Source organism: Leguminivora glycinivorella, chromosome 17, assembly GCF_023078275.1.
Source record: "Leguminivora glycinivorella isolate SPB_JAAS2020 chromosome 17, LegGlyc_1.1, whole genome shotgun sequence".
NCBI lineage: Eukaryota > Metazoa > Arthropoda > Insecta > Lepidoptera > Tortricidae > Leguminivora > Leguminivora glycinivorella.
Genome location: NC_062987.1, coordinates 8442523 through 8466987, shown reverse-complemented (window position 1 = coordinate 8466987; position 24465 = coordinate 8442523). Strand labels below are relative to the sequence as shown.

Genomic DNA, 24465 nt, shown 5'->3' with positions numbered 1-24465 from the left:
ATCCTATCATATTCTGATGTCCTCGCTACAGTGGGTACAATGCCTGAAGCGAAGTAGGTATCCCATTTAATAAGCGCTCAGTCTTCGTTAATTCAGTACCTAGTCGCCTACGCCGTGCCGCGGCGGGACTGCGAAGGCGTCCAATTTATTCATCCCCGATCAGCCCACAGTTTGACCTATTTTACTAGCTTAGCATTTTGCCCTCTTATTGTATTCCAAGGTAACCTTTCGTCTTGAGTTTGCAATAACACATCTTTCTCAGAAATAACTCGAATTACTTCGCCATCAGTTATTTGTATTGGAGTGTGTAATATTTGTGAGTCTCTTGGCTGCTCATATGTATCTGATAGCTACTGTTTGTTAAATGAACAATAGTTATTTTATTTTCCTTTATATTTTATTGAAGCCACGAGTCCTACAAGGTTGATGAACTTTATGTAGCGCCGTCCCGACATTCTGGACATAAATCTCAGATTTAGTACTTTGTCGCTATCGATTAGTTTGAAAAGTTTCACATATACTTAAATATTTTAGATTGAGTTTTTTTTATGGGATAGGAGGCAAACGAGCAGACAGGTCGCCTGATGGTGAGCGATCACTGCCGCCCATGGACACCAGAAACACCAGAGGTGTTGGAGATGCGTTGCCGGCCTTCAAGATGGGTGTACGCTCTTTTCTTGAAGATTTGAAGGTCGTATCGGTCCGGAAATACCGCAGGCGACAATTCATTCCACAGTTTAGCGAGTAGGAAGTGAGAAATTAATTTTCATAGGATATTATTACTGACAGGTAAAATCATAAAATACGTGTACATCGCGGAGTTTCGAAAACCAGCGTAGGTATGCCAAAGGCCGAGCTCTGCGTAGGGCCGAAGGCCCGTAGTGTCCCTGAGCAGTGCCCAAGCCCGCGAGGTCGAAGGCTGAGTTACGGAAATACAGAGCTCTCATATCTTCTACTAAAGGTGCTATTCCACAAGGTGTAACAGTACGTATCTGTCTGACCTTCGGACTTAAACATAGGACTTGACATGAAACTATAAGTTTCAGAGCCACTTTTGGCAGTTCAGAAAGAATACTAAATTGTGTTACAGTGGCAGGTTACCAGCCCATCGGCAACGCAATTGCCAGCACCATTCACATACCATTGCCTCGTTTGCTCCATAGTTCGTGTGTTATCAAAAATGTTAACCGAATTCTAATTTTAATTTCAGTACCGAAACAAACTGAACGAGCAACAGAACGGCAGGCTGTCGGCTCAGCGGGCGGCCCTGGGCGCGCGGCAAGAGGAGATGCGAAGCATCGATCGCCGCGTGTCCGAATTACAGGCGAGACTGCTTCGGAAGCGGGCTCTCAACCGGCAGCTGGCGGCAGCGCATCGGCAGCCGCAGCAAAGGTCAGCAAACATGACTAACATCAACGAGAACGTTCGAAACAAAAACGAAACTGCTGGGAAAGCAGGCTCCCAACAGTTAACAAAGGCGCACCGGGAGCTGCAGCAAAGGTAGGCGAATATGACTACTTGCAGGATAGAAAGCGGTAAGCACTGCACGTTTAAGCTAACGACTGCTAAGAGTGAGACTTTAGGAAGAGTACTTAATCAGCAAATAGCTATTACACGCTGATATTAACTATTATACATCGAAGCTGAGCTAAGAACGAGTGTCGATTGTTAGAAGTCCGAAGTCCGTCACATTGATAATGACAGCAAAGCAGAACTAGAAAACGAGCATCGACCGCGTAACCGAACTCGAAGGGTGACAGTTTCCTAAATGAACAATCAACCAATAGCTAGCGGCAGGCTAACGGTAGCCACAATGATGGTGGACAAGACGACAAAGCCAGACCAATTAATGACTATCGTGTATTTGAGCTACAAATACGTTTGCTTTGAGAGCGAGTATACAGGCAGGCAATAAGCGGCAGTATTAGGGTTGTAAATAGAAAAAAAACCAAATGTTTTTTTTTTTCAGAATTATGAAAAAAACATGAAAAAAAAACCGAGCACCATGGTTTTTTTTCTAAATATGGTTTTTTTCAGATGAACAAATAATACGACAATAACGGTTCTTCTTGAGTTGTAACGAGTTTCAATAACAATAACGTACATTTTAATTCAATTAACATTCAGTATACAAACGTTTATTGGGGAATCCTCGATGCAACGTGTAGCGTGGAGAGGCGGTGGTGTTGCCAACAGTAAATAGTGATAACACTGATAACTACCAACTACAGATTTCGTAAATGTTACCTACTTTTATAAGACCAGAAATTAAAGTTATTTGATTAAATTCGTTTAATAGTTAACATTAAGTCTAAAAAACCGTATAAAAGTATTAACTACAAATTTTGAGAGTACTTTTCAGAAAAAAAACTGTTTTTTTTCACGGTTTTTTTTATGTTTTTTTTTCAAGCCAGAAAAAAAACCGTTTTTTTGCAACCCGGCAGTATATCATCCGTCCGACGTCCGTGTCTGACCTGTCTCTCAGTGGATGTACCTACTAGCTGTCATACTCCTAGAATGAATGTACTTATCCCTAAGCGAGCAGTTTCCTTTATTATGCACCAAAAACATAAACATTACAAGCACTCCCCAGCTAACTAAATAGACTTGTTTCTAAAGAACAATTGCATCTGCTAATGAAGTACACACTAAACTATTTCAGAAACGTGAAACTGCTTTCCCTTGGTTATGTATTTAATATTAGGTTTTTTAAGGTTATGATATGATATTATACACCAAACTTTTTCCCATGTGAGACAACAACTTAGCACCGTCACGTTGTCGTTTCGAAAGCTAATAAAAATCATTATATTTCGTTCGAGACCGAACATTATTTATACAAATAGAACTAAACTTCAAGAAAGTTTCCGACTTCACGTTTTTTATTTAAGTACAAAGAATGTCTCCGCAACTCGTTCAGTTTCTTCAACTAATATATACAAATATTTAGCAACTAATGTATCTAAATAAATGTATCTTCAACTAATGTATAGCAAAGCAAGTCCCAAGTAGTATTTACTGTCCCACTTTGACGGCGCACTATCGGAGGACCCTTTACGTTGTCACGAGCCATAATAGCTCTTATAAAAGCAAATACGGTAAAGCGTTCGACCAATACCAGTATAAATAGTACCGTTTACCGATACCGATACGTGTTAAGTATTGATTTTTAAGAAGAATCGACCTAGATAAACCTTTAAACGGAAAATAAGATAGAATACACGCAAAATTTGGATTATAAAAAGTTTATTACATACATACATACATACAATCACGCCTGTTTCCCAGAGGGGTAGGCAGAGATCACGGATTTCCATTTACTACGATCCTGACAAACCACTTTCGCTTCACACACTTTCATAACGTTTCTCATACACGCTCGTCGGTTTCGAGTACTTCTGACCTGGCCTTTTTGCAATATTTCCCCGATTTGATCAAGAAAAGTTCGCCTAGGTCTTCCACTACCAACTGACCCTTCTACTCCTTTTTCATATACTTTCTTCGTCAATCTCCTCTCATCCATCCTCTCTACATGCCCAAACCACCTTAACATACCCATCTCAATCTTTGTCACCACATCTACATCCACTCCACACTTCTCTCTTATCACGCTATTTCTGATCCTATCACTCAACTTTACACCAGCCATGCTTCTTAACGCTCTAAGTTTATTAAACTTTCATAATGTCAAAATGTTTGTTTATAAATACAAACATGTGAAATTATATATTTACTTAGTCTTACATAGCTACAATAAAACTCCGCTTAAGGTATTATTTAAGTTCCTAAAACGTCAGTAACTCGTGAGTCCTCAAAGGTGCCATTTATATTATAATAAATAGTTATACCTACTGTTGTGTAAATACCCTGCTTTAAATTAGCAAAAATAGTTAACAGCGCATAAGATTAATAGCTTGAAATTGTATTTCAATAACTAGGTAGTCAAAGACAATCGTTATAAAACTCCGGGACTAGCGAATCCATTTCAACTTCTTTCGCGCATGCAGCTGAGACCGTGTCCTGAATCGTAAAGGACTAGTTGAGCGACTAATCGTATGCATTGTCGGCAAAGGTCCTCCTGGCTTTGATCGGGTCTATTGAGTAGGAAATTCGCAATATCGCGTGTTTGTAAACGCACCAATGATGACTGTGGCGAAGCGTTAACCCACAAGGGTTGCCTATTCTGTGATAATTGGACCCTTTGGCTGACCGATCCATACTTTAATATTTCGATTAAATGAAACTAAAACAAAATACGACAATATAAAAAATAACATTGTCTTAAAAATAATAATTATTCATAATTGTGTAAAATTTGTGGTAGGTACCTGTCGATTGTAGCCATTCCATAACTTTTTCGCGTTGACTTTAATATAACCCATTCTGCCCCTAGGCCAGTAGGCTAATAAAGAATTAATGCTATACCTGTGGGATGTCTTTATCAACTTGACAACCCCTGACATGTCGCACGATCAATCTGCCCGTCTAATGCTATCCCTAATTCCCATACTGCCCACGATATGACACAAGCACGGAAATGACTCTGACCTCGATTTATATCAATTTAGATTTAGCAAATGATCGACTCGGGAGCTGGTACGTCCATCTATCATCATTGATGCCCAGGTCGTTTATAAGCCCCATTAGCTCGGGATTTTTTGCGCATTTTTATTGGCTAATCAATGAAAAATTGCAGCGAGCGTAATTTTTTAAGGGTCGGGGGAGATTCTGAATTTACGGGTAGTCATTTATAATAGGCGTATGATACAGCATAGTTAACCTGGGCATAACTATGGAATAATAACTTTGAAGACATTTCATTTATTTCGTTCATGAAACCGGTCCTGATTATATAGTTAAAAAATACAGTAAATTATTGAAAAATACATATGAAATCAAACTGGCAACAGGTTTATTTTATACCTAGTATCTTTTACAACAAATATGGATGACATCGTATGCTATTTATAACAAAACAATACACACGGCCTCCTACAAATTGTCTCGTAAATCAGAACGCTCGGCGATATATGGCTGTGTCATCCTACGAGCCAAAAGGGGTTAAGTCTGGCTCTCGCTTCATAATTTACAAGACTTTTGTATGACGCAATCCTATAACGAACGGGTTCGGTTACAAATGCCGTGAGCCAAGTCTGCTTGTGCATATTTGATTCGATTCTGAGAATGAGAAAAGCAATATAAATAGGAGACGTAAAGTGAAGAAGGTCACTTTGAAAATAATCTACAATAACGCAAAGAAACACACAATATAGGTATAAGATTATAGCCGCTACAGCTTATTTGAAATAAGAGGCTTATACGTCAACTCGATGAGCTTTCACATTTTCCGCACGCACGATTCTTTAAGCTCCTTTACATTCATCTTAATTGTGGTATCCTAGCAACAAGAGGCATTTTACTTTCTTTATTTGCAGAACATCGAATCAGTCGTCAATGCAGCAGTTGTCTGGGTATCCTGGCGGACCGAAGAGTCAGCAAGCGAGGGGCAACGTTGCTGCGGTGGAACCTTACAACCATGTGCCGCATGCGCCTAGCCTCACGCATAACTCTAATTTCCAAGTAAGTCTAGTCTATCTTTTAAAAATATCAAGTAGGTTTATCTCAAATTTGTTAAAACAGGTGATAACAATTTACGTATTTTTCCAGGGGATGAAGCAAAACGTAATACAAAATAATGTGCCATTAAAACAGCTAACGCAAAGTGATAATATGCAGAGCCATTTAACGCAACAAGAAGCACATTATCTACAGCAGAAGCAAATGATGAACCCGCTGTACAACGGCTACCCCCACCTACAAGGGCAAGAGTACCAGGGACAGTACCCCAAGCACGACGCCTATAGTCACGTACAACAGGGAATCTCTAACCCGTACGATCAAAAGTCAATGTTCGACCATCTAAACAAATACAACGAGTATTCCAAACAACCTCAGTACAGCCCTAATAGTACAAGTAGTTCTAACAGTAATCAAAATCAAAACGGGAAAGAACTCAAAATTAACGAACAAGAGTTCTTACCCGAATTTGCAGCCAGTAAATCAGATCCAAAGTACCAGACATTGCCATATAATACAAAATTCCCTCAGACCGGTAAATTAAAACAACCAGAAGTCAACGGAAAGAATGATAGTCAAGAAAACAAGAACCAAGCCAATATTAACGTAAACCATATGACAGTACATTCTACGCCATTGTCGGTTGTAAATAAGAGTCTGGCAACCCCACTAAGTCAACACGAAACTACATATCAACAGGAGCATGCATATCAATTGCAGAAATCAGATTCTTCTAATAGATGTAACCAAGAGGGTAAAGAAAATCATACATATCAACACAATTCTAGGCTAAGTCAGAGTAATAGTCAAAGTAATGATGGCTCGAAGAGTAGCGGAGGGAAAAGTTTACAGGGTAACGCAATGAAAGGAAACTCTCCAAGCTTCGCGTCCACTACGACCACTGCTAGCAGTTCTATAGGATTTGGAGTAAGTTCATCTTCATTCAAATGCAATTCACTTTATTCACGCATTTTATTTTGCTTTTTCACTTAGATAATCATTCCACACATCATTTGTAAATACCATCATCATTCATTCATTCCAGAAACCCGTATCGAGTGTAGCCCCTACATCGGTTCAGGTCTCAAGCGGGAAGCCATCACCCATATATCAAACATCCTCCACAAAGATTCAACCCGTCCAACCGCAAACCGTCCAAACCCAAAGCCTCGCACCCCCATCTAATCACATAGTTAGTAACACGGTCACTTCCCAACCCCAGATTGTGAGGAACTCCGCGTCAGGGCTTTCGAGCGGGACGGGCAGTTATCCCGGTCAGAACTCCTCGCAAAGCATCTTGTTGTCCCCTCCGCAAAGCGCTAGCACCCCACTGTCTACCCCCGACGTGAGCGGCGCCGACAAGTCTCCCAAACCTGCACTACCACCAAAACCAACGATAAAGGTACGATTAGATGAAACACTCTTATTTGATTTGCGCTTTTCTGCTTCTTTTGTTTCTGCTATCAATGATGGATACATGTGCACTTCTCAAACATGTCAAACCAGGTGTCTTTACGTCTATTTTCATTTTACAGACTCCACCAAGGCAATCGGTGATCAACGAAGCTACTTTCAATCAAGCCGACACAAACATGCCCACGATTCCTGTCCCGGACTCGTCCAACGACAGCGAATCACAAAGTCAAAAAGAACTCAGTAACGGCAGCAGCAGTAATGACATGATTATAAAAGCACGTCCACTAACGATTAGAAAACCCCCGTTGAGTGAGCAGCCTAAGCTAAGGAACCATACCAATTCTAAAAACGCGGTCAGCGTCAGCATCAACCGCCGAATCGAAATGCCGCCGGCATTTTTATTCCCAGAAATGGATCACTTAACTTTAGATTCAGTGCCTATGGAAATGCAGAACGGCCTAAAAGAGAAAACGAAAAGCAAGGATGAGGTAGATAAGCTAATGAATAATAACATATCTATAAGTTCAAACGAGAAGAGTGAAGACAAGGATAACGTGTTGGATATAGCGGAGCAGATAAGTTCCGTCGACTTGAACGGTCAGGATTCTCAGGGCTCTGAGAATGTGCTGAGGCGGTCAAAGAAAGGGAACCTGAAGCAAGGCGGCAAGCCGCCGCTGGCGAGGCGAGTAAGCTTCGATCCCCTCGCGCTACTGCTGGATGCTAGTTTAGAAGGCGAGTTGGAGCTTGTCAAGAAAACTGCAACACAGGTTTGTTATTTATTTATGCATTAATTTTTCAAACACCAAAGACGTCAAACTGACGCGCGCGGTTACAGTATAATGTCAACCTTCGGGCATTCAGATAAACTTCACGATGACACGCCTCTCCGCTTTCGAGAGGCGCGGGCCGCGGCATTAATCGCAAAAATAAAATTCCAAAGCATATTTACCTTTATACTGCTAGTTACGTATAGGTAGGTCACGGGCATTCATTTCACAAAATTTCTTTGATCTCGACGGACGTCTGATAATCAGATAAAATTTTAATTTAGTTAAACCTATTGAGGTGCTTAGTGGTGTCCCACAAGGATCGGTCCTAGGTCCAATCCTTTTTGGTATTTTTGTCACTGATCTGAAGTCTGTTGTCAAATCTAAACTGTCACTTTTTGCGGATGACACGAAAATAATGGGAAACCCCCTGATCTCGCACAATATTATACAGGCAGACTTAGATCGTATCACAGGGTGGACACATGACTGGCTCATGTCACTTAATTCAAATAAATGTACTGTTCTTCATATTGGGCCCACAAATCCTAAACTACCGTACACCATGGGTACACAGGTACTAGACGCTGTAAACTCGCAAAAAGACCTCGGAGTCACTATAACAAGCAACCTGAAATGGGATAAGCACATTCTCGAAATAACAAAAAGAGCCAACTCACTAGTATACCTAATACGGAAATCATTTAAGACAATTGATAACTCATTGTTTATAAAACTTTATAAGACATACATAAGGCCTCTTCTTGAATATGCTTACCAAATTTGGAGCCCATACTTTCAGAAGGATAAAACGAAACCCCAGCGCTATTTGGGAGAGTTCTAATTAAACAGAGTACCTACACGCGTATAGTTATCTACTTAATTTGGCCCAATGAATCCCAAGGACTAAGTAAAAAAAACTGTAATGTAGCACTACCTTTACAACCAGAAAGTTAACTCAATTGAAAAGATTGCCGTGAAGCGCATTATGGCGAACTGGCGTCCGTGATAAAAAAAACACTAGTTCATTTGTTAATTTTGTATTTCAGGTGCAGAATGCAAGCGCTGCAAATGACGAAGGGATCACAGCTCTGCACAACGCCATCTGTGCGGGGCACTTTGAAATTGTTAAGTGAGTACCGGAAAATGTTACTAGATGGCGTTACGAGCTAAGGGCGAAGGGTGAGGGCTATGCTTTCTAAAGTAATGGGATCTACGTAGTTCTCGTTGTTTCACATAGATGGTGTGTCATCTAAGTGTTTGAGGCATTCTTTCAAAATGTTTATCTATGAGGAATTTCAACATAAATATTCCATTTAGCTCAAACAGAAGTTCGTAATGGAACTTTCGTCTCATATAAAAAAAATACCTGGGCGAACGAGCTTCGCTCGGAGTTGTAATTTATTATATCGTGTTTTTAGATGATATATCATAATCATACAATGATATACCTACCGTATTACGAAAGAAAACGCATCTAAACTCGAAAATTCTCTCTCCTCCGGGACTAAGCTAGATCGACTTTTTGACCCACATAACAAATTTCAGCGACATCGTTAGAGCTCGAGATCACCGGTATATATAGAAATGAATATATCGTCACTACTTTTAAAAAATAAAGCGTATCTCACGCTGTTCCTCAAAGTTAAAACGCAGTAAGTCTACATGCATTCCATACATACTTACTACAATTATTTTTTTATTGACAGACGAAGATACAAGTTTTTTTAAAAGTAGTGACGATATATACAAGAATTGCTTGTTTCAAGGTATTAGTTGTTGCAATATTTTCAATGAGATTTGTATTGTTTCCAGGTTTCTCGTGGAGCTAGGATGTGACGTGAACGCGCAGGATTCAGATGGATGGACGCCATTGCACTGCGCGGCGTCTTGTAACAACCTGCCAATGGTGCGATTCCTCGTCGATAACGGTTAGTTACTTTCACCAAGGATTATTTATATAGGACACAGACCAACCCCTATAGACATCCATTACAAGACGACTCGCGGTCGCCAGCCTTCCTAGTATTTGCACTGATATAAGCGCGGGCGCTCGCCGTGCCCGATCAGTATCGACCAAGTAACAGACCCGAAAGCAGCGCGTGTTTTTCGCACTAAAAAATTGGAAAAGGGTATTTTGATGCCTTAAAGATGTCCACCTGTAGTGTGAAATGGTGTGGAAAGGTAACAAGAAGCTCAAATTTAAAAAGAGACGGCATTACATTCCACAAATAAGTCATATATTTATAATTTATTCAGAGCCGGCATAGGTCAACTAACATTGCCCACCTATGTAGAGGGAAATACTATCCCTTTTCATCTGGCGCGACTGCCCGCCGTCCTTGAAACAATCACACTTACATTCCCCGCCCGCTCCTCGCACCCCAAACACTGGTTTTCGCGAACAAAATTACAAGATTGCTATTATAGGAGGTTCTCTGTGATATAGGATTACATAAACTAAGAATTACCTCGATTTTTTAGCGCCACCTATTAAATTATCATTAACTACTATTTTATTTATTTATTTAGTAATACAAACGATTAATTTACTTAGTGTCGTTAAACCAATAAGGTTTGTCTCGATACCTATTCCGTTCCGCGGTAGATGTTATACAATACAAGAATCATAATTACCTATGTAGATATTCAATTTACATATTATTATAACCAAAACAACAAATCGCCTACACTGAGCGCAAATAGCATTTAAGTACTCATAATTAATACTTATCACTCATTTTCCTTGTTGCCTACAAATGATGATGCCTACATTTTTTTTTAAATGAGTATTGACGTGATATCATGATTTTAAAATAAAGAAATATGTCATTTGTTGTTATAAAAAATAAAAACACGCAAAAATATTTGGGGAAAATATGATTTTCGCCACTTCCAGGCTGTGAACAGCGCCATCTAGTTGTAAGCCTAAAAGGCCCATACATTTCAGGGGTACGCTTTTTTGTATGGGCTTTGTATGTCCAGTATTAAATCGTTCTTGCTTCAACCTTCGTGAGACATATTCAAATATTTAATCAATGTACGGCTGTACTCACGTTACTACATCGTGACTGTTGTGAGATGTGTCGGAGACCCGTCTTCAGGCATATAGGAATGAATCAAGGGTACACAGCCGCCAAAGCCGTTGCCAGATCTACTTAGAAACGACTTACTTATGTCCGAAACGTCGGGTTAAATATAAAACGTAAGTTTTACGCGATTAAGTCCCGTTTTAATTTAATAATATGAGATCTACTTAGAATTGGGATTGGCACCGATGCGATAAAAAATTCTGTTAATTTTAAGAGCAGAATACCCTGTTAAATAAAAATAACTATGTCTTTTGACGATAACTTTATCCTTTGGAGTGTCTTCGGTCGACTGCCGGCCGATTACGTCAATCGAATTTGAAATTTGATTAATTACAATAAAATCAAAATTCCAATAACTAAAAAAATCGGTCTGATACTCGAGGAGTTCAAAATACTAAATTTTTTGATAGATACTCAATAATTATTATGAAATTTTCAGGAGCGTGCATATTTGCAACGACGCTGTCAGACCACGAGACGGCGGCTGAAAAGTGCGAGGAGGACGAAGAAGGCTTTGACGGCTGTTCAGAGTATCTATACAGTAAGTATACTTAGTGCTATTGACCGCTATAGTCATTAAAATAACAACTGACTTTGGACTGATCAAACAAAAGACAGTTGAAGGTTTTTATACTGTGACTTTGGACTGATCAAACAAAAGACAGTTGAAGCAGTATAATAAAGAGTACTATCGTACAGCATGGCCACTACCGCTCCCCGCTGAAAGTGCTGCCCACCCGCTCTCGGTAACCTCACAGTTACCGCCTGTCAAAAACGCGACCTGTTATATCTCACTCATACAAGCATGGTACGCGTTCACCTACAAGTTAAACATGACGAGCAATAGTATAAATGATATAGGTAGTAAAATAATTTCCGTCTTTGGCTGGAATCCTTTTCACCACACCAACTGGTAAAGGCTATTTTGATAATTTAAAAAACGAATGACAAAGTTGCATTTTATCTATCATCACAAGAATGCAAAGTAATTCAATATTGGAATCTTCCCCTTGTTCGGGTGCCAATGTTCAGGATTTTACTACACAATCCACTATTCTCTTTCCAGGTGTCCAAGAGAAGCTAGGCATAATGAACAACGGCCTAGTGTACGGCGTGTTCTCATACACGGCGGCGCGACCGGACGAGCTGTCGTTCGAGACCGGCGCGCGCCTGCAAGTTCTCCGCAAGGGGGACGACAGCGAGCGGGAATGGTGGTGGTGCCGCGATGATAGCGGCCGCGAGGGCTACGTGCCTAGGAACCTGCTGGGGGTGAGTACAACTGTAATCTGGACTCTCCAGGTGTCAAAGAGATGCTAGGATTAATGAACGATGGTGCGCGCCTGCAAATTCTCCGTAAATAACGAGAGAGAATGGTGGTGGTGCCTTGATAATAGCGAGCCCTTTGATAATAGCGGCCGAGAGGGCTACGTGCCTAGGAACCTGCTGGGGGTGAGTACAGCTGTAATTTGGACTCTCCAGGTGTCAAAAGAGATGCTAGGATTAATGAACGATGGTGCGCGCCTGCGAATTCTCCGTAAATAGCGAAAGAGAATGGTGATGGTGTCACGATGATAGCGACCGTGGGGGCTACGTGCCTAGGAACCTGCTGGGAGTGAGTACAACTATAAGCTGGATTCTCCAGATCTCCAAGAGTAATAAAGGCAAGGCATGAAGAGCGACCTTATATAAGGTGAGCTCTCGTTCGAAACTTGGGTCGTACCGCACGGTGCACGTACAGTAATTGAAGACCTTTGTACCACAGTTCTTCTATAAGTTGGTCGACGTATATATTAATGAAATTTATACAAGAAACGAATGAATTTTGCTCCTTGTGTGTTGTAGTTTTCTTGCCATCATTTCTAGGATACTTTAGTTGCACAACTTACCTTCATGTTAACAGTTTGTTGTTTGTTTCAGTTATATCCAAGAGTAACCCCGCAGCAGGAATGAAGAAACAATGAAGCTTAACAATATTATGACCTGATATCATGTACAGTTCTCTAATTTTTAAATTATTTATATAATTGTAATCTATAAAAAATACTGTATCTATACAATTTTATCAGATCTAATATTTTGTACATATTTAACTTAGTTCAAAACGAATGAGATTATGTTGTACATTTTATAAATATTTGAGTCATCATTTAAATTGATCGTGGAAATTTGTATATTGTTCTTAGGACGCTGCAAATATTGTGAGATATTATACATAAATTGACAATACAAATATGAATGGAAACAAGTGTTTTGTTTTATTTTTACTTCTTTATTTAGTTCACATTAAGAACCTATAATATTATTTTGGTAGTTAAAGTAGGAGCTCTACATAATTCAAAATCCTGAAAGCTAGAAATTTGTGAGTATACTTTATGCCAAAACATACAGGAAAGTGTGCGGCTATTACTAACTTGGTAATAAGTTACTTTTGCTACTAATAAATAAGAATTGTCACTCGTTGAAACTGTAGAATTTCAGCTTTTAAAGTGTTTTTTGGTACATTTGATTTACTACTGACAGATAAGACCAGGTTGAGCCACAAATCTGAAAAAATAATCACGCGTAAGTGCGTTTTCACATTATTTCCGATTCATTCCGATATCAGATGTCGGACCGATATATCATACATTACAGGCGCCATCTTGAATTTTTTCTATTGAAATCCTTCCGACATCCGATATCGGATCGGACAATGTGAAAATGGTTTAACTTCATAATAAAAGTTATAATTATATGCATATACATGGCACTTAAAGACGGTCAAGCATATCTTGGCACTAAAAACGGCGGCAAATTCGAAAAATGTAGGGCTCACCAGCCAATTGTATTCATAAAGCGCGTGCCTTCCTAAGGCACTGGTTCCACCGCGAGCTAGTAGCTATGAGCTATCGGCTATAAAAACAAACAAAAGATAATCACTCGAGTAAATAAACGAGACACGGCGATGTTTATATCCACTCGCCCAGCGGTGAGCTATTAATATCGCCGTGTCTCTTTTATTTGCACGGGAGTGCTTATCTTTAGTTCGTTTTTATAGCCGATAGCTCATAGCTTACTAGCTCGCGGTGGGACCAGTGCCTAAACCTTGATGCCGCATTGGCTTATGGCTTGTCGATGATTCCGCACAAGCCATAACACTTTAAAGATTAATTGAAAATGTAGGGGTGAAGGTTTAACCCCTCGTATGCTTAGGGATCCGTACGTGGAATTTTAATCTATTGTTTTAAATGTCCAGGTCACTATTTCTATGATCAAAATTGACAGTCTAAGACCAAATTAAAGTATTTCATAGGAAATATTTTAATTTGTGTTTTTTAGTAGACACACTACTATTATTTAACTATAAACTGAAATAAATGTCATATACAAAGAAAAAAAAATGACCAAGGCCTCCAAGTGTCCGATGCTGGATTCGAACCAGCGTACTCCGTTATAGCCACGGATGCCTCAAACCACTCGGCCAACCGGTCACGGCGGCAAGGGTCGAAATTTTCAAGTATATGACACAATTACCGAAGGCTAAGGCGCCCCCTGCCATCTCTGAGGTAGAACCGGAACTAGTTCGACCTCCTAACTGAATCAAACCATGTGATTACGAGTTAGCGAAGAGAGATGGCGCCACCATATTCACTCTAAGACCAAATTAAAGTATTTCATAGGAAATATTTTAATTTGTGTTTTTTAGTAGACACACTACTATTATTTAACTATAAACTGAAATAAATGTCATATACAAAGAAAAAATGACCAAGGCCTCCAAGTGTCCGATGCTGGATTCGAACCAGCGTACTCCGTTATAGCCACAAAATTGACAGGCCGCATACGAGGGGTTAGTTCCCATAGAAATTTTTAAATTTTGCGCGATTTTTAGTGCTAAGATTTGCTTGACCGATATTTGTATCGCTTAATTTCAAACTCTGGTAAATCCATTCTGCTTTAAGGTTGATTATGTAAGTATAAAAATATACGATATATTAATCTGAATCTGAAAAATAATCAACCTTATAGCAGAATGGATTTACCCGAGTTTGAAGTTATATAACGTCGGCCTAAATCGCAAACCTCGTAACTCAATCTGACCAAATTTTACAGGAGGCACAAAAAACTTGATTACCAAAAATTTTGCATGAAGACTTGCTTAGTATTTTTTTTACATAATGTTAAGTTAAATTTAGCCGTCAGATTGCTAAAACCTATTTTTTTGTAATCACCTGAACCTGAAAAATTTGGAGTTACGAGTTTTTCTTGAAAATTTTAGAAAGCTAATCGGGAGTTAAGAGCTTCGCTATAAAAATCCGTATAAATAGAGGATAGTCTTTTGATCTGAAAAAGGTAATTGTGGATAAAAAAAATAAAAAAAACTTGCAAATTAAAAAATATTTATTAAACTTTAGACAGAAAACCCTCTTCTGGCTTCTAAAATGTGGGTAGCAAAATTATAATTATACATTTTTTTCAACTCTAAATAGGGCTAAAATTATTATATCAGTGACATTTGTTTCTTCTGTAATAGTGCGTTTACGTCTTGGTGATATCGTTAAAATGCTCGGTGAAGATCTTTCAACTTCTACTTCAGTGGCAGATTTATTCGCAGAGTAGTCGCTCTCTTTAACAGGACTCGTAAAATATGTGATTGGAGGTGACAGTAACAAAGGAGCATCAGGTTCTTCTTGTTCAGGAATCGCTCACGAAACGCTCACGAAACGAAGCGCTGTAGATATCTATCTCTATCGCGCTTGCGTATTTTCTTGTTTATACCAGTTGCCGAAAGACCTCTATCAGAATCAGATGACAAAACTGCAAAGCTGTCAGTCGAAACTGATATTTGTTTGTTATTATTTATCTTGATGTATTTCGGGTTAATAAAATGTGCAGATTTAACTACTATGTCATTATGTTGTTCCCTCTTAGCGGATTTAGGAGTAAACCTGACACCTCGTTTTGTGTATTCGTCATTAGAAGCAAAGTGCACATCAGCTTGAACTATTATTTGCGTAGCTTGAGGAGTACATGAGTTTGGCTCAGGTGAAGATAATAATAAAGCATCATTATTTTTGGCTGAGTTAATTTGATGCAAACTAGCGGGCGACACACAATGTCCATGCTGTAAAGCTGTTGGCGTACAACGTGACGTGGGGATATCTTGGTTAGAAGAACATTTTTCTTGTTGAGGAAAGCTCTGAGAACTAGTTGGTAAAACACACATTTTATGCGGCAAAGCTTCTTGTTTATGACGTGATGAGCGGATTTCGTGGCTTGAAAAGCGATTTTTATGTGGAGGCAAGGTTTTGAAACTGGCTGGTAACACACAAATTTCATGCTGCACAGTTGGTGAGATACAAGGTGGTGTCGGGTTCTGCGGTCTAAAACAAATCTCTTGTTGAGATGAATAGTGCTCTTCCTGCACTAAAGTTAAAGATCCGTCGTATTGGTTTACATCGAAATTGTAACATGCATAACGTCCTCGTCCTATATCCGGTACGTTTTTGTCTAGTTTTGAAAATATTTTCTGCAGTCTTGCTTTCCTTTGTTGATTCATTTTAGTATCCGCCTACAAAACAAAACAATGTTACAATGTTATATGTAAAAAATTTAAGTAAAGCACCTATTTTTTTGTAGATGGGACTCGAGTTAGACTAGATATTATAACATAATTAAAATAGTGACAAAAACAAAACAGATGTCTATTCGAACAAGTCACAACTTAAGTTTTTCGCCTACATACATTTTCATGACTTTTGACCAGCGGCAAAACCACCGGGATCGGTTATTTACATTACGGACATAACTTCGTATTAGTAACGTCGGGATTTATAAATTAATTATTTAAACACGAGATAAAGTCTCGACCAAAGTCACAGAAGGATTAAATAATTTGCGTAGAAAACCACGTAACTAATCTGCATGCGTAAAGATCCACGCGAAGCAAACCTCGTATGTCCACGGCACGCAACCAAACGATATTTTCAATAGTCTAATCTGTTTAAATAATTATGATAAATATCTATCAAGAATACACAATCAGAAAACCGTAGAACCTTATTACACATACCTGTTATCCAGCACTCGTTTTCTTCCTAAATATTTACGCAAAACTGACGTGCAGTAACAACGCCATCGCAAGCTGTACTGACGGAAGTGGCGGGGAGGGAGATACGAGGTATTTCTTTTACAAAATGGCGGCCGGGAGTTGCGAGGTTTTCTATTTTGCTTTTTAAACATAAACGGTTTATTTTTGGTATTTAAGAGTTTTGCCGTTAGATGCGTTCAGAATAGTACTATCTAAAAGTGTCAAAACATGATTTTCAAAAAAATTGGAGTTACGAGGTATGCGATTTAGGCCGACGATAAGCGACACATTATGATACAATTGACAAGCGAAAATTACTTAAGTACCTACCTATTATGCTGATTGCTAACTTTAGCCCAACGTACTTGCTCAATCTCAATCAATAACAATACAATATAATACCTACCTTATAAAATGTCTCGAAGTTTATATCGGCGTATCCCATTGCTCGTAACTTGCATGGTTTTTGTGACCTGAAAATTGCAAATTATGAATCATAAAGTTGATAAGCCAGCTTTATGTTACACCTTCTAGTCGGACATAAAGCTACCCACTGGCGTTCAGTGGCCTATTTCACAACAGTGACAATTGTCGCCCGACAGTGACATTTCGCCGTTCATTGCGTGTTCAACAAGGAAATATTGACGCTGAGTAACAATGTTTCTTATCAACCCAGAAATAGGCACAGAATTGTCAGTGTCAATGTCACTGTGGTGAAGTAGCCCACAGTCTGCCTGATGGCAATAGAAGCTAGTTAGAAATAATAACATTTCTCATTTCTATTCTTACAATCTGGTGTCGACATATCTTCGAGATTTTTACACTTTTTAAAATTTTTGGTAGTATTAAAATTTTAAAAAGTGTGAAAATCTCGAAAACCAGGCGACTTTTACTAAACCTTAAAGTCTATTTTCTGGACCAGTATAAGGTGCCCTCTTGGTGGTTAAAAGGTTGTCCATTAATTACCGGGCACCCTGTAGAATTGCATGGGATCATCGTTTGGATCAAAAAGCTTATGTGAACCTTTGTATCGTGGCACCAACGTACCTTGCAATGATTATAAATATGATCTTCCTAAATCTTAGATCGCTGTTGTACCATTGGCTGCCATAAGCGGCTTCTGCGACTCCACTGCTCTGTAAGACATCAACATCGAAGAGAAGTAGGCATCAGCATGTAATAACACTAGATTATTTTTTTCATGAAGGACCAACAGCTTTAACTATGACAATAGTAACAAAATAATAATACAGAGCCAATTATAAGTAGGACAAGTTAATAGAAGCATTGAATAGGCACATGCAATGCAAATTGACAACATTATGTGACATCCATTACAAGAACTGATTTAGTTTATTACATTTTGAGAGTTGTGTGACCTTAGAGTATTCTATCTATCTATCTATCTTACCTCGTATCATGAGTTTGAGTGGTAAGGCCGAACAAACTACCTATGGAGTGGAGTCACTATTACATCCATTTTTTCTTCCATTAGACTCTAAAGTTTAGAGTAAATACAACTCGCCCATCTGATTTGGCCTTTTAATAATTTAAATAAGATGGTCATGCGCCCTCCGTCGACTTTGTCCGCAACTTTTCATAGAAACACATCAAAGAGACAGAAAAGTCGCCCGTGGGCGCATACTCTAAAAAAAAGCTAAAAACTTACTGTATCAATTAAAATTTGGCCCGGTAACGAAATATAAAAGACAGAAAATAGGATCTCTAAGGCAGCAATTAAGTACATTAGTTGTTGAGACTTCTCCTCAATCACCTGGAAAGAGGTGGTGAATTTAGTGAACAGCCAAATTGGAAACAATCCATATAGCTATTGGTGCTAACTGCTACTGATTTTTCTAAACCTACTTGAGCATTTTCAGAATTTGAGACTAAAGCAGAATGGATTTACCCAGGTTTGAAGTTAAGCAACACAATTAAGCATAAAATTTCAATAAAAATATTGTTTTTGTGTTAAACTTTAAGCGATAATCTACATTCAGAATGTGAAAAAAGTAAAGTTTTAGACAGATTTTATGTTTAATTGTCGTCACAAAAGTGGCAGCGAGTTAATTTTTGTTAACAACTTAAACGCTAATTGGGGGGAACCAAAAACTGAAATTGCCACCTATGACTTAAAAAGTTTTTTGAATAAGTAGTTGAAGTTTTACCTTGACATAGAACATCAAAGCGGTTTGTTTACAGAGGACCTAAATACATAAGTTTGACAAAGTGGCAACACATCAAACGTTATAAGAATACTAGCTACACCGCAGAAGAAATTAAACAGTAAAAATAAAAGTACTTACTATACTAAGAAACCCAAAGAAACAAATAATCAGAGAAGAGAAGACCATCACATTAAACAAAATAGCACCAAATATTTCATCTATTTGTCCTGCTAATCTGAAAACAGAATTGATTTATCTCAATTTAAAAATGACTGTCTTGAGCTAATACCTACTTAATTATTAGGTGAACTGTAATTCTCAAAGAAATAGCAAACTAATTTAACGGTGGGTAGGTCGGGTAGATGCAAAAATGAAGTACACTCACTTTCATCGATGCGTCGCTCGTTTCTAACCAGAATGTGCAAGTTGTGGAATTAGCTCCGATACTTAGGTATTTCCCTAATGTTATGCCAGAGATCGTAAAATTGGGTATCATTTGTTTGACGTTTTCGGAATAATGTTGATAGAAATCACGTTAAGAGTCCGATCACTGGGGTTTTTAAGAAACAGGTAGGGTGGCTTTTCAAAGGTAGGCAACGCATAAGGCACTCCTCTGAAGTTAGGTACTAATATAAGTAACACTAGGGCAATGATGACTGTTTCCCATCTGCTCGTTTACTTACTTCGCTGGCTCATCGACTCGAAGTGGATTTTGGCCTCCGACATTAGACTTCGCCATTCGTTCCCTTGGCGATGGGCTAGCAGTGCTAGCACCCCGTCCACGGAAAAAAAACCTTATTGTTACGAAACCTGCTCGTTTGCTGGCTACTTAATAAGCGAAGTCTTACTTCAAAATTCTTTGGTGTCTCCTAACTATATTTTTAAGGTTTTCCAGCGACTCATCAGCTCTTGGTCCTCGGTGCTCCACAGTTATATTCACTAGGTCGTACTGGAGAAGACGAAAGAGCATGCACGCGTTCATCGTTAGTGAGAATAGGAACATATCGCAGGACTGGTAGCTGCCTTCGTAAATCGCTGTTGCTAGAACAGTATTAACCACAGATTATAGGAAGGAAGGAGGTCGGACATGCCGGCGATTTGTATTGAATACCTGGGCCATTTTTTTTTTAATTTGTCCACCCCACTTTTTTATAAAATGGGTATTTTTTACGCGATCATACTCAGAATCGCGAGGTTTTTCGATCCTGCGGGCCGATTTTTGAGTCTCACGCGTTCGAATTCAGAAAATTGTCACTGAAAATAATAAGCAAGTCACCGTTTTCAACCGGTATTTTAGTGACAAAATCCCGTACCTATGCGAGATTAAAAAACAATGTCCCTAGATTTCCATACATTATTCAAACCTTCCATTCCGTTACCGCCATTCAAAATGTATAAAAAAATGGTAACGGAAGGGGAAAAAACCTTGGAACACATTTGTTCTCCTATTAGCACTGAAAGAGCTCGCGATTCTGAGTGGAAACCACATAAAAATTTCCAAATCCAAAAAAAAAAAACGGGTGGACAACTTTGAAAAAAATGGCCAATGGCCTGTCGCAAATTCGTGATCCCACACACACTTTGTAGATGGACACTCCTATCGGGCAATACCTACACGCGCATCATTTCAATGGCTGATGTGTAGGTACATACGAACGACCAGCGAGTGTGTTATCTCGCACGCACACATAATATGCTATGAGGTATATAAGGTATGTTATATAACATACTAGCTTTTGCCCGCGGCTTCGCTCGCGTTAGAAAGAGACAAAAAGTAGCCTATGGCACTCTCCATCCCCTCAAATATCTCCACTTAAAAAATCGCGTCAATTCGTCGCTCCGTTTTGCCGTGAAAGACAGACAAACAAACAGACACACACACTTTCCCATTTATAATCTATTAGTATGGTACTTCACACGTGCGAACACGGAATTTGTAACTCGTGTCGAATACATTCACGCCTGCATCCCATTTTAAAGGGGTAGGCAGAGCACATGAAACTATGTAAGTAGTAAAGTCTCAGTGCTACGGCACCTTGGCAATTAAAGGGCTGAAAGAAATAGTATTACATTACGATACAAGTGCGTAAAAAAGGAAGTTGAAACGAGTAGCGATAAATTAAAACACGACCGAAGGGAGTGTTTTAATCGACACGAGTTACGAATTTCCTTTTCGCACGTGTATCGTACGACGTTTTTAAGTACAGATAGCACTCCGAAGTTTCGACCTGGCATATAATGAACCACTTCTCGCACTAGTGCGTAAAAAAATCTGTACTGAAAAAGAAGATTTTATTGCCACTAGTTTCGAATTTCCTCATTTTCCGCACTGATATTATCGTTAATTTCTAAAGGACTTAATATACATAATATCCTTGCTCCAGTAGTACCGAAATTATTGACAACCACTTACTTGCTAACATTTGCATCAAATATACCGCCAGATATTTCCACATAGAGTCGATCTCAAACGGATAGTACATTGCAAAAGCGAAAACATAGTCGGGATCTCTATGCAGGATTTGCAGGATTAAGTATATGACGAGGGAAATTCCGTTGTAAATTATTATGCCGATTATAGTAAGCTTGAGTAATGCTGAAAGAAAAGAATAGAACACTTATTACGCAGCAGTTTTGTATGAAAGGTCACCTATTGTCACATTTAATAGGGAACTTGACTGTAGTAAAAATAATAGTTATTTGTTATACAAGGGGGCAAAGTTGTATTTTAACGCCGAGTGTGGAATTGAAAAACGAGCAAGTGAAAGGATTCTATAGTTGAACCACGAGCGAAGCGAGTGGTTCGAGAATAGAATCCTGAACTTGCGAGTTTTTTAACACACGAGAAGTAAAATACATTTGCACCCGAGTGTAACACAAAACTTTTCCCCTCATTATAGCGAGGAAACTACAACGAAAAAAATGCGTTTATCACTGCTTCCAGTAGTTCCACAGGTGGTAAATCATCTTTATTACTAGATTCACCTACTTTTATCAATTTTAAAGCAGTTAATTTGACTTTATTCAAGGTCAAATTACTTTACCCACTAGTGGATAAAATGCGTTTTTACCCGCTGGTATTGAAGGACAAAACACGTGTTTCCGAGCTATAGTGAGGGGAAAAATATTTTATACCATGCACGAAATAAAGCAGCAGATAATTATTAGAAAAACATGGACAGAAGTTATTTTTAAATCCAATTTCTATTTAATAAGTCAGGTAGAAATATATAAAGTAACTGAATTGACCGTGACGTCACTCAATTCGATTTCATATAAATTCCATAACCACAAGTCGTTCAAATTCGTTTTGACAGTTCTTAAAAAGAAGCTGATTTGACTAGAAGGCAAGTAGCCTATTATAGGTACCTATATGTACTTACCAGCTTTTGCCCGCGGCGTCGCACGCGTTAATAAGAGACAATAATTTTTAAGAAAAAAAAACCGCCTTCCTTTGGGATTCTGGTGATAAATACTTTCAAATGTTGGATTATGTTATCAATTCGTCTGTATATTTTATAATGTTTGTTATTCGATATCTCCGTCATTTCTGAACCAATTTTGAAATCTGGATGATTCTGAAGTACTTACAGATGAGAATGATTATCAGAACGGAACTCTAACCAGGGGCGGCTCACTCTTCATCAGCAGGTCCACTGCACCAAATGTCACTGTTCTGGACGTAAGTGCATGCTGTTCTTATAAAAATACCAAAGTCACTATAAGTGTGCCGTTCAGATTTGAGGAGTTCCGTTCTGACCATCATCAGCAATTCCACTGCACCAAATATCACTGTTCTGGACGTAAGTGCATGCTGTTCTTATAAAAATACCAAAGTCACTATAAGTGTACCGTTCAGATTTGAGGAGTTCCATTCTGACCATCATCAGGAGTTCCACTGCACCAAATGTCACTGTACCGTACGTAAATGCATGCTGTTCCTTTAAAAACACAAAAATCACCATATGTATGCCTTTCAGATTTGAGGAGTTCCCTCGATTTCTCCAGGATCCCATCATCAGAACTGGGTTCTGAGAAAAATGGGACCAATCTGTATGCATATACATTCCATCAAAAAAAAAAATTTCAAAATCGGTCTAGTAACGACGGAGATATCGAGGAACAAACATAAAAAAAAAAAAAACATACAGACGACTTGATAACCCCTTCCTTTGAGATTTGGAAGGCGGTTAAAAAGTAGCCTATGTCACTCTCCATCTACCTATCTCCACTTAAAAAATCACGTCAATTCATCGCTCCGTTTGGCCGAGAAAGACGGACAAACAAACAGACACACACACTTACCCATTTGTAATATTAGTATGGATTAATCAAAGTATCAAGTAATTTAACTTACCGTTACTAATTATCAATTTATACTTGTACTAATATGTATGTTACATGTTACTGAAAAAGACTACGTTTTACTGTAAATCTTAGGTTTCACCGATGCCGATTGCTAAAGCCCGAAGTGAAAATATTTCGAGCTTTCACCGACATTCATTTGGTAAAACCTAGGCCTTACCACGGGCCACGGCGGGAAGTTTTGGGGAAGTTTATGAAAAACTTGTGCCACTTATATGAAGCGTGCTTCGGACTATACAGTAACATACCAAGATAAGTATTACTTATGTTTGTATATTTACAATTGCATATCAGTTTGTTGCGAGAGACCCAGTAGTCCATTATCTCTTTCTTCTCCAGGTTTTCCTCCCATTCTGGCCACAGGTCAGCAATTTCATAAACAACACTCCTTATGAGATGCTTCTTGCGCATTATCGATAATTTGAATAAACCTAAAATTCGATATTGACAATATAATTACATTACGAAAGTAGGTGCTTAAAAAACATGACGTATTTAGTTAATAAGTACTTACATAATTCATAATTAAATTTTATGAAACATCATCGGTAATTTGACATGATGGAAAAAGTAAAACAGATTTTTTTTAATACTACCTACGTCGGTAGCAAAGAAACATAGGGTCCGCCTGATGGAAAGCGGTCACCGTAACCTATGGACGCCTGCAACTCAAGGAGTGTCACATGCGCTTTGCCAACCCATTAGAAACCTGTATACTCCCTTTCGCTGTGTTAAGTACACAGCAAAAAGGATTAATTAATTATTAATTACTTAAATAATATAAGATAATAATTGCTAGTATTGCTACTCGTTCGACTACTTAAAACTAAAGCATGAACAGATTCTAGCACAATGAACCGATGATTTTAGTGCTAGTGGTTTCTTTCCCTCCTCGTTTAAAAATTAGATTCCATTACATAGTTAGTTATATTACATACACGACGACCTAATAAAAGCGTGTTAATGAATAAAAATACTTACTTTGTATCACTAGAAATAAGCACGGTATA

The 24465-nt window shown here is 38.6% G+C and overlaps 2 protein-coding genes across 9 annotated transcripts in view; one reads left to right on the top strand and one right to left on the bottom strand.

Moving 5' to 3' along the window:
- The window catches only part of LOC125235409 (apoptosis-stimulating of p53 protein 2), a 629684-nt gene extending 616587 nt beyond the window's left edge, over positions 1-13097 (top strand). For 6 of the 8 annotated variants that reach the window (XM_048141963.1, XM_048141966.1, XM_048141964.1 and 3 more), the window contains 10 exons: positions 1211-1392; positions 5436-5580; positions 5668-6504; positions 6623-6979; positions 7113-7760; positions 8810-8892; positions 9576-9691; positions 11292-11393; positions 11919-12121; positions 12770-13097. In XM_048141963.1, the coding sequence (XP_047997920.1) occupies positions 1211-1392; positions 5436-5580; positions 5668-6504; positions 6623-6979; positions 7113-7760; positions 8810-8892; positions 9576-9691; positions 11292-11393; positions 11919-12121; positions 12770-12802 (2706 nt within the window). In that variant the 3' untranslated portion in view covers positions 12803-13097. The remainder of the gene's footprint in view (positions 1-1210; positions 1393-5435; positions 5581-5667; positions 6505-6622; positions 6980-7112; positions 7761-8809; positions 8893-9575; positions 9692-11291; positions 11394-11918; positions 12122-12769) is intronic. The other 2 variants (XM_048141959.1, XM_048141962.1) reach the window with 2 other exon arrangements.
- A 74-nt stretch (positions 13098-13171) lies between these two features.
- Positions 13172-24465, bottom strand: LOC125235411 (odorant receptor 67a-like). The gene is made up of 8 exons (XM_048141967.1): positions 24437-24465; positions 23737-23886; positions 21504-21686; positions 19939-20131; positions 19229-19325; positions 17970-18058; positions 17329-17395; positions 13172-13396 (listed from the first exon to the last, which is right to left on the bottom strand). Exons 2-8 carry the CDS (start codon positions 23864-23866, stop codon positions 13334-13336), a joined length of 822 nt encoding a protein of 273 aa, XP_047997924.1. The 5' UTR covers positions 23867-23886; positions 24437-24465; the 3' UTR covers positions 13172-13333.

What these genes read in the sequence shown, in the direction of transcription:
- LOC125235411 (XM_048141967.1), bottom strand. Translation starts at nt 23,866, where the DNA reads ATGCGCAAGAAGCATCTCATAAGGAGTGTTGTTTATGAAATTGCTGAC. An exon ending in TCTTTGGGTTTCTTAGTATA is followed by an intron (nt 18,059 to 19,228) that starts GTAAGTACTTTT and finishes GATGTCTTACAG; the next exon opens with AGCAGTGGAGTCGCAGAAGC. An exon ending in ATATTTATAATCATTGCAAG is followed by an intron (nt 17,396 to 17,969) that starts GTACGTTGGTGC and finishes TGCAATTTTCAG; the next exon opens with GTCACAAAAACCATGCAAGT.